The sequence below is a fragment of the Melanotaenia boesemani genome, chromosome 23, assembly GCF_017639745.1.
Source record: "Melanotaenia boesemani isolate fMelBoe1 chromosome 23, fMelBoe1.pri, whole genome shotgun sequence".
Taxonomy (NCBI): domain Eukaryota; kingdom Metazoa; phylum Chordata; class Actinopteri; order Atheriniformes; family Melanotaeniidae; genus Melanotaenia; species Melanotaenia boesemani.
In genome coordinates, this window is record NC_055704.1 from 2259454 (window position 1) to 2269496 (window position 10043).

The window sequence follows — 10043 nt, forward strand, 5'->3', positions numbered from 1 at the left end:
ATAAAAGACATTAATGCAATAACATCAGTTTTGTTAATCTCTAACATCGGACACTCGTCCCCCTGATGTTTATTACAGGGAAAATATTTTTTTTTGTTTTGTAATAAATGAGGCAGTAAATCAAACATTTTAAGTGACATTTAAAGGGTTAAAATTCTAAAAACGACAGTTTTGAACAAATATGTTAAAAACTTTTATTTTAAAGCAGTTTTTGTGCGTGGACACTTTTGGCCACAAAGGTCATGAAACGGTGCAAAATGCATCAATAAAGAGCAAAAGATGTGAGTGAAAAAGAGGATTTCATGAATCTGATTAAAAATTCGTCTCACTAGCAGCAACACAGCTGAAATGATCAAGTAAAAAAAAGTTGAGAAATGGCTTAAAATGCAGAAGCAAGCATGAGGGATCAAAATGTTCTGTTTGTAGAAAATTAAAATCTTTAACAAAGAAAATACAAATAAGAATAAAAATTAACTGAAGCTGAAATTAACATTTACAAACACTCAATTTACTTTTAATGTCTTTTATTTCTTTATATTGTTTAACAGCAGCTCAGGGCAGAAACCAAACATGAAGAGTTAAAAAACGAAAACAAAGTTTTCCCTTTTTCAGCTTTTACTTCTTTGTTTTCAAATACTAAAGTTACTGTTCTGGAAATGAAGCTTTACCTTTTTATGTTTGATTGGTTAAAATAAAAGCACATCTTCTTGAGATGAGCCCAGCAGCTGCAGGGATGTTTTGTTTTTAACATGTTTAATGATGACAGGAACAACACACAAAAAAAAGATGTTTAACATATAAAAAATCAAGTGGAAAAGTAACAGCTGTGATTTTTACAAACAGAACTGATGAATCAACGTCTGCACAGTTTTAAAGGTCAAACGTGTCTCTGGCTCTTCTGGCTTTGATTTAAGTTTCACTAAGAGCTTGTTTGTTGTTTTTATTGGTTTACTTTTACATCAGCGGAAACAAACTGACTTCTTCCTCCAGCAGCAGCAGCAGCATAAAGCAGAAAGTTTCAGCTCCTCAGTCTGATGAGAAAATAAAGTTTTGATGCTGCTTTTCAGCTTTTAAATTCTCAGAGGATTAAAGCCTGAAAAGTCTGGATTTTCAAGATTTTTATGTAATAAAACTAAACTAAAACTACAAAAATTAAACACCAAAGTTTAACTTTGACGAAGAACTTTAGAGTTTCAAGTCATTTTTTAACGATCCTGGTTCCAAATTTCCCGTCAAATGGTAAAAGTATTGAGTAAAATCTTTTTGATTCTTCTCTTTAAGAAAGAAAATAAGCAGAATGAATCATCAGATTCTTCCTCACAGGAAGAAATCAGTTTCTCTACGACGTACATTAAACCCGGTGGTGTTTCAGGCTCCACAGCTGGACCTCCTCACAGTGATGAAGGAACTTTGAACGCAGACAGAAGCAAATCCTGAACCTATGCAACAAGCTGACAGAGCTGCATCTTTAGTACGGAGGAGGAGGGTTGTGCAGCTCCTGGTACTTGGGTGGTCCTGAGGTGAAGATGGTGGGAACGGTGAACAGGACGGTGGGTCTCTCGGGGTGACGGAGCTGGTGGATCATGATGGAGGACAGAATCATGCCGAGCACCTGCAGGGAGACACAGGAAGATGAGTTTACAGCACTGATGCTCATTTAGAGAGAACGTGGAAGCATCATGATGCAGCAAACAGTCAAACCGTTCGTGTCAGTGCACGACACGCTTGTCACACCTACAGCATCATAAGGACAATGAAAAGTGCAACTGGTGTGGATTTTCCAGGTTAGGGATGGGTAATGTAGATGTTTTTTAAAGAGAAGGCAGCATCAGGACCAGACGTTTTACTGTCTTAAACAGAAGGCCATTCTTGAAGAAATGTAATCTTGTGAAATAAGAGACTCCCTTAGTGAAGAGAAGCTGTTACTAGAATACTGTTTTTCTTATTATGAGCTGGTTTGGCTTTTTCTTTCTTGTTTATTACATTTTAAGCTCCTTGTTAACACATAGTTTATTATTTCAAACGACTCAGTCAATTTGTTTAGTCAACACCAAAAGTTATGGAAGAGGAAAGTGTGTCATTTAGGTAAATCGATGTCCTGGGGAAAAAGAAGAAGAAGAAAAAAAAAAAAAAAACAGTAAAAGACTTATTTAACCCTTTAATGTTGTATATATCATAGTTTAGTCCTAGTTTGGGTTATTTTGAGCCCATGATTTCTGGTAATTACAGATACGTACAGTCTTTGAGACCTTTTGATTCACTTATTGTCAAAACTTTGCGGAAAACCCTGTTGTCTATAATCTAATGCTTGTCTTCTGCCCCCTGGTGGACACTTTTTGCACTACAATAATTTTGACATCACATGGTACTAAACAGTAAATTCCTGTCCTCTGTGTAAAGGTAGATTTGCACACTGGCATAATGTGGACATTGTTATGATGGGAAGCACAGACACGCAGCATTTACACTGATCTATGCACCACCCATTGGTCATAACACAGATCAGTAGCAGCGTTTTTATTTTAAGTTGTCGTACGAGTTACCTACTATTTATGTTTTTGTTAAGTTCAATAGTCAAAATCCCAAAAGATAATTTTATTTTGTTTGATGTTGTAATGTAAACAAATGATTCTCATTAGAGACAATAAATAAATAGCTGTTGTCAACATGATCAGATTTATCACGATTCAGATTTTTATTGTCAATGTGCACCGGACCAGACTAGGCGAAATGCTTTTTCTATCACCAAAAGTTAAAAGCTAAAAAACTGAGCAGGATAACTGATGTAATACTCACAGCCAGAGCAGCCAGAAAGAAGAAGACCCCGAGCCCGATGTCCACGACCATCAGGACATAGTGCAAGATGATGGGGAAGCAGGGCTGCAGCAGGAAGAGACACAAGCTTTAGTTTCTGTTTGATTTCATCTTCCTGTTACTAAAATCCATGCTGCTTTACTCACCTCGCTGTAGATGGACTTTGTCTTCATTTGGTAGAAATCCTGGAGGAGGTGTGAAGATAAAACCATAAGTGACTCCACACCACTGATCAGGTGACTTAAAGCCAGTCTGAGCTCAGATACTCACTCTGTAGTTGATATTCTGGCACTCGTATTTCTCCACCACCTCGGTGCATTCACAGGAGTCTGGGATGTCGTTCTCCCAGTCTTTGTAGCTGAAGAGCCCACAGCAGTGCATCTAAAACCACAGAAGAAGAAGCTTTAACAAACACACTGAAGCTTCAAGTTTAATCTCACTGCTGAAGTCAGTGTTTCCCAGTTGATCTGTCAGCACTTGCCATATTTTCTAAAGCCTAGAGGAAACATGTAAAGAGAAAATAAAATCATGACAAATCAGAGGAAGGTCCTTGCCAGAGCCCCTATGGAGTCCAGGCCCCAGGTAGCCAGGGATGCCAGCTTCCCAAGTAAGAGTCTAGTGCAGCGTCCTGTAAGCCCAAAGACTAAAGCTCTGCTGCTGAAGAGGAGGCAACCCAGTTAAAGCAGAACATGAAGACATACAGGAGAAGAAAGAGTGGACTGACGTCGAAAAAGATGAAGTGATTCATGATGAGGTGTGTTTGCTGTACAACAGTTTGATAACGTCCTCACTGAATTTGCATTTCTAGATAAGTAGCGACACACGTGTGCCAGGAAGCTGGTCAGGTGATCTGAGCCACACCCGCCTAACCTCAGAGGAGCTCCAACCGCCATTTTCTACACCTGCTTCATCTTATTCACAGCTGTAGCTGATCCCAGCGAGAGGCCGGGAATCAAGAGACAAAGTTGACTGAACTTAAAATCGCGATTTTACCCCAAATATGTGAGAGAACCCACACATGAACCGCGAGAACATGCAAACTCTACAGAGAAAGAACCAGCTGAGGCTGGAATCAGGAAGCTGTTTACTGTGGGGCTACGGTGCGAACCACCACACCGCTGTAGAGGAACTGATATTTATATCTGTCTGTGAAGACACTCTTCATAGGCAACAGCTAAAAATGAAATATGAATGTTAAACATCCTTGACTTCACACCTACATGACCATATAACCAGCTGCTCTTTTACAGGTTCAATGAAGTCAAAACAAAAAAGCTCTAAAATACTAGATAAGAAACCCCCGTCTCGTCATCATTAAGCACTTTTCATTGAGCTTTAAAAAAATCTTCAGAAACTGCTGCAGGATTTATAAAACTCTCCATGGTTTAGCTTCGCCACCATGGAGCCAATTTATTAAACAAAGAGCTGCTGGTAGTTTAACAACACGCACCATAGAGCAGTCAGAGGTGGCAGCAACGTTGTCTGTCGGGAGTCTACCTCCCAGTCACAGGAAGGTCCAGTCTGTCTGTACTCAGGACAAATCTGAACACTTTTTAGGTCCGATCAGGTTTGCAGTCATGTGCAGTGTGTAACTGTAGAAGTGATGCACTTTCATTTGCACTTTATAATTTATTAAAAACTTATTTTAATAACTGATATGATGCATTTTATGATAAGTGTGTAATAATAGATTTCAAGTTTACTTAGGTCTTTTTATGTTTTCCTGTTGGGCTTTAGAAAAGATTATTCTGGTAAATAACATCAACCTGCTAACAGACACTAGCTGCGTTTACACGGAGAACTTCTGATCCGATCAAACATCCACTCACAATAAAAATCAAGTAAACATGTCAGCTGATCTGATAGGAAAGAATTTAACGTAACGTAATGAGTTTCAGGGAAGACTTCAAACACGGCGGCAGCAGCAGAACGGGACTGTGGCGAATACGTTTTTGTTAGAAAATAAATGAGTGAAGGATTATCTCCCATCTCCCATCAGACTGGTTCCAGATGAAATGTTTGTCCATGCAAACGAAGCTACTGATGGAAATTAGCCAAAAGCTAAAATCTGACAGATTTAATCTGTACTGTCCCCAGTTAAGAAATGAATTAAATAAAAGCTGAAAGGTTTGCTTTTGCTTTAGATTTATTTTACATTTAGAAACTTCCTTGTGTTTTTTGTCAGTTTTGTACAAAAATTTGGTCATTTTTCACAACTGAGAAAAAAAGATTTTTAAATTTATTGACAGATTGCTGGAACATGAGAAGGAAACTTCATGGAGATATGTTCGTGTCCACCCAGGGGTCCCACTAAGGACGGGACACTTTTTTTTCCACAGGCAGAAACTGGGACAGCTGCCAGAATATCCGGCCTGTCCTACTTTTTTGGGGTCCTTTGGTTGGGGTCCACATCTTACTGATCCAACCCAAAAGGGTGGAGCTTGACATGATGCAATTCATTGATTGGTGGGAAGAATGGTCACTTCCTGTGTGGCTCAGCAATAAGAGCAAGCTCCATGTTTAAAGATACGGTGGATTTGCCACGTGCCAAGAAGAGAGAACATTTCATTCTCACCCTTTGTTTCCGTGTCAGATTCTTCTTACATGCTACTACGTAGCTATCTATCGCTATCTGGCTTAAACCCCGCCTACCAGATAAAGGTACGGTTGGCTGTGGAAATGAGAGAAATCAGGTTTACCGAACCAAACCCCCTTGATAGAAACTGGGCTTATCTAATGGATTTATCTGGAATCTGCGAATGAAACGAGTGCATCCAGAAGGTGGATGTGATAACGTCCTTACTCTGCATCATATCTGAAATTCTTTTAAGAGCAGCAAGAACAAGAAAGCAAATAACTCCACTCCTGATAGTAAAGACAGATCTACACCCACAGTCAACAACCCGAAAGAGGCGGACTGTTGGAACAGATCTTCTGATCCTAACCACGTTACCTGACCAGGTAACTTCTCACCTGAGTCTGCACGGCGTCGGCTATCTGCTTCACGTTGGACTCGGCCTTGTCCAGAGGAAGAAATTGACGGAACCTGGCCTCCAGCACGCCCTCCACCTACAAACAAACCAGCATTAATGGAGGCTGTAAAAACGAAGCAGTCATCACCTTACAGCTGATTATTAATCATCACTGATATTTTAACTAACTGGAAACTGCCGTCCAGAACTGAGAGACGTTCAGGTTTCCTCCTCAGAAATGTGAAATGTTTGAGTTTTAACTGAGTTCAGTCTTAACAAACATGTGACATAAAAATAATTCCAGGTATATAAAATGTTTGAACTCGCCAAATATAAATATAAACAATGCTGGTTTCATTCTGGAAGAAGTGTTTCTTAATTTTGATTTTGAAGTTACAGGAAATGAGTCAAAACTAACATTTCTGTTGGTTTTAAATGTGGCATCTGTCTGTCGGTCTGTCCTGCTCTTAATGCACCGCCCAAGCTCAGTTTAACGCAGGAGAAAAAAGAAGCTCCCACTTTCCTAAATGTAAACTGGTCTGTCAACAAACTGTTTCCATTAAATGAACCAAATCTCCTCTCTTGTCTGCAGTAGAACCAACAGTAGAGCCAACAGTAGAACCTGAAGGATTGTTACCTGGGGACGGGCGATGGCTACCGGGATTCCAGCTCGGAACATCATCAGACTTCCGATGACCATACACACCAGGAACTGCAGAGAAAGAGAAGAAAGCACTTCAGGTGCTGATGTTTTCATCCTGACCACAACTTCACAACCACATCTGGTTTCATCTTTTAACCGATGGTCCTGTCAAACCAGAACATGCTGTTTATTTCACGTTCTTTGAGGTTAATGACGTCATACTAACTTTATTTTTAAAGCAGGTTGAAACAACCACAGCTGCAACGAAGTGCTGCACATAATCGAATACTAAAAACTATCAGAAACATAAAACAGATAAAAACATCAGACAAAACTACAATCCAGCAAAATAAAACCAATTCAAACAGATAAGATCAAATTAAGAAACTGAGTCTCTGCAGTTGAAAGTGAAAGACTAAATATGGATTTAACCCTTTAGGCGCCGGAGTTTATGTTTAAGGCATACTGTGAATGAAAAAAAGCTGATTATGAACCAGAGTTTATGATGCCAGTACAATTACTCATCTAATTTCATATTGTGGCACCACAGGCTGGCAGCCGTATTAGACTCCATGACTTTCACTATGGCTTTATATACTTTTTTATATTTAAAACTTAAGACGCACCTCCCGTTCTTCTTCCATTTTATTGCACATAACTTAATTTATGGACATTTAAGGTTTGGTGTTTGCATGGATTACATTGGTTGTTACCAACATCTGGTGAAAATTTCACATCAAGAGCACCTTCAGAAATAAATTTACTGAGAAAAATGGTGACGTGTTGATTACCTAATTGATGTTTGATGACCTGCCGCTGACTAGAAAATAAAGAACATTGGCCTGCAGGTGATTTGCAGCAGCTTTTGTTCCTCTGGCACATATGAACCACACTTATAACTGATCTTAATCAGGTGTTTACAGGAAATGAAGTCAGTGATTCTGATAAAACGCCTCTGAACGTCCTGTGGAGGTGGATGGTGCCGACATTTAAACTCACCACAATCAGGCAGGCTTTGCTCTCCTTATGAGCCCCACAGGCTCCCACCAAGGCGATCACCATGGTAACGATACCAATGACATAGAGCAAAATGAGGCCGCTGGCCTGACCCTCAAGCTGCTGGAACAGGATTTTGACAGCATGTTAACATCGTAGGTTTTCAGAGGCTTTTGTTTTTGTTTAACAAGAGCGTGTCCTCACATTTTCTACTTGGGCGCCGATGACAGCCTGAGACAGTGCAGCCAGGCCGATGATGACTCCGCCCACAATCTGGAAAAAAACAAAAAAAACAAATAGGTATTAGATTTGATCCTGACTATTTAAGTATATATATAAATATGGATATAAATGTGCAAATCCTTCTCTGTGTCAACACCTTTACCCCTCCCCCTCCAAAACCAATAAATTCAAACAATAAATTAAAACATTTTGAATATTTGGTGTATATATTCGTCTATAATATAAATGATCATTTTATTTTGACCAACTTTTGCAACTGTAGTGCTCACGTCACAAAACTAACAAATTACAGTGAATGAAAACCAGTAAGAACTTGTTTCATCCCACTTTGCAAGCGAATCCCGGGCAGCTGTCCAATTCCTTCAGCTTTCTGAAACAAACATTCATATCTGGTTTCATCAACAAAGAGCCACAAACCTAAGCTGCTCCAAACGAAAACCAGCCCAAACCTGAGCTTCAAACAGAACAAAAAAGTTGCTTCTTACGTTTATTGTAGTTTTACCGTCAGACCAACTATAAAAACAAAACAGAACCAAACCTAACCTAACTGGTCTTACTAGTCGTACGGAGCAATGTGGTTTTGGATAATGCAAGACATTTCACTTTCTTGCATGCATGCATGCATAAATAAATAAATAAATGAGGGGAAAAAAGCTGAGTGAGAGAGAAACACAAACAGCCAAAACCAGGTTAAACTGATTATATTTAATTAACATCATACAAATGGAGGAAATCATGTTCAAGAAAATGTAAAATTAGTTTCTTCTTAAAATGTGAGAAGAAAATTTTGAAAAGGCTCAAATTTAAAGCACCATACCAAATCAATAAAAAAACCACTTAGTTTTTTTTACCCGTTTCAAACGGGACTGGCTGCGTACATTTATAACCCACTTCTGCGGACAGTTAAATAGTAAATACACACTTTAACTACGCGAGAGCGACTAAGAATTATAGTTTTGTTTTCCAACACGTTTTATTTAGTTAGAGGAGTTAATTTTAACAACACTCTAATGTGGTGTTTTTTTCTCATTAAATACACTGATGCTTTGTTCACTTAGGAAAGGTGAGCATTAAATGTTCATGAATATTTCATAAACTCTTAACATCACTAAACTTCCAGGTATGGCGGACTCCGACCTGAACTACGCACTTTAAATTCCAGCAAATATCCGGTATCAAAGTGGCCGTTTTTAAACGGTTTTAACGGCGATGACTCACCGCGAAGAAGATGTTGAAGCTGATGAAGATGCATTTGAGGAAGCCGTTAATCCGGGCCATGTTTGCTGTTGAGGAAAACTCGGAAAAAAATAACAGACTTTAAAGTTTGAGTCCTTACAAAAGTCGACTGAATGAAAACTGAAGTACCTGTGGAGTGACGAGGTGACCGGGATTTAACCGACAGGAAGAGCTGGCGGGCCTTGGGCGGAGCTTCCTGTAAATTTACCATCATCAGATTTACACAAAGAGAAAAACTCATTCTGGGAAGGTGGGTGGAAAATTACCAGTTCTTGCAAGGGAACGGTGTCTTATTCCAACGTAGTCCAGCTAAGGCAATCCGGTTGTTGAAGGGAATATTTAAATAAACAAACAAACAAGCAAGCAAACCAATAAATAAATAAAAAAAGTTATTACTGCTAATATTTAGAAATATTACATTAACTCACATCAACATAACTTAATAGCAATAGTGTATGGAGAGGCATTTTTCTGAGTTGCTGGCTGTCTCACTGCTCTATGTGACGCGGGTGCGTGTGCGTCCAGTATGGCAATCCTCTGGCAAGCCAAAGGGGCCATAATTCGCCACTATATTGGCGCGTTTGTAATAAAACGGCGTAAAATACGCCGTTTTGTGGTTAAAAAACGGCGTTAAAAGCGCCGTTTTATGTGGCAAAAACGGCGTAAAATACGCCGTTTCTTAAAACTTCGGTAAACGCCGAAAAATACGACGTTTTTGGTGGTCATTGAACGCTGCTTTTTGCGGCGTTCAATGAACTCGCGTAAAAAAAACGCCGCTTTGTCGCACTTTAACTCGCGTTTAAAACGGCGTTTTGCTGTATTATAATTATCCCAGCCCCTTTTATTGTACAGCCAGTAAAATTGAACCATGATCATCCAATCAGTAAAGAATGAGAGCAGACCCTCCAGTTCATGGCTGATCTCTGCTGAAGGATTGTCTGTATCCAGTAACCCTGTGGTCTGCTTGTGTGCTTACATCTCCAACCATATTCAAATGCACTGAAATTTGTTTTATCTTTACTAAAAAAAAAAGAAAGAAAGAAAGAAAATTCTTTCTTCACAGATGTTAACATACATACATAACATACATACTAGCTGTAGCTCTACACTCTGCGCTGAACCACCTGGAGCAGCAGCAG

At 39.3% G+C, this 10043-nt stretch overlaps 1 protein-coding gene across 2 annotated transcripts; it reads right to left on the minus strand.

The window, feature by feature from the left end:
- Positions 1 to 507: 507 nt before the first annotated feature.
- Positions 508 to 9312, minus strand: LOC121634696 (CD63 antigen-like). Of its 2 annotated transcripts, none has more exons than XM_041977567.1 (10): positions 9171 to 9312; positions 8887 to 9100; positions 7630 to 7698; positions 7429 to 7548; positions 6424 to 6498; positions 5788 to 5883; positions 3085 to 3195; positions 2961 to 2999; positions 2797 to 2880; positions 508 to 1612 (listed from the first exon to the last, which is right to left on the minus strand). In XM_041977567.1, exons 2-10 carry the CDS (start codon positions 8944 to 8946, stop codon positions 1469 to 1471), a joined length of 798 nt encoding a protein of 265 aa, XP_041833501.1. In that variant the 5' UTR covers positions 8947 to 9100; positions 9171 to 9312; the 3' UTR covers positions 508 to 1468. The 2 variants fall into 2 exon arrangements, with proteins under 2 accessions (XP_041833501.1, XP_041833502.1); XM_041977568.1 differs by having other exon boundaries at positions 7429 to 7545; positions 9171 to 9309.
- Between the last annotated feature and the right edge of the window lie 731 nt (positions 9313 to 10043).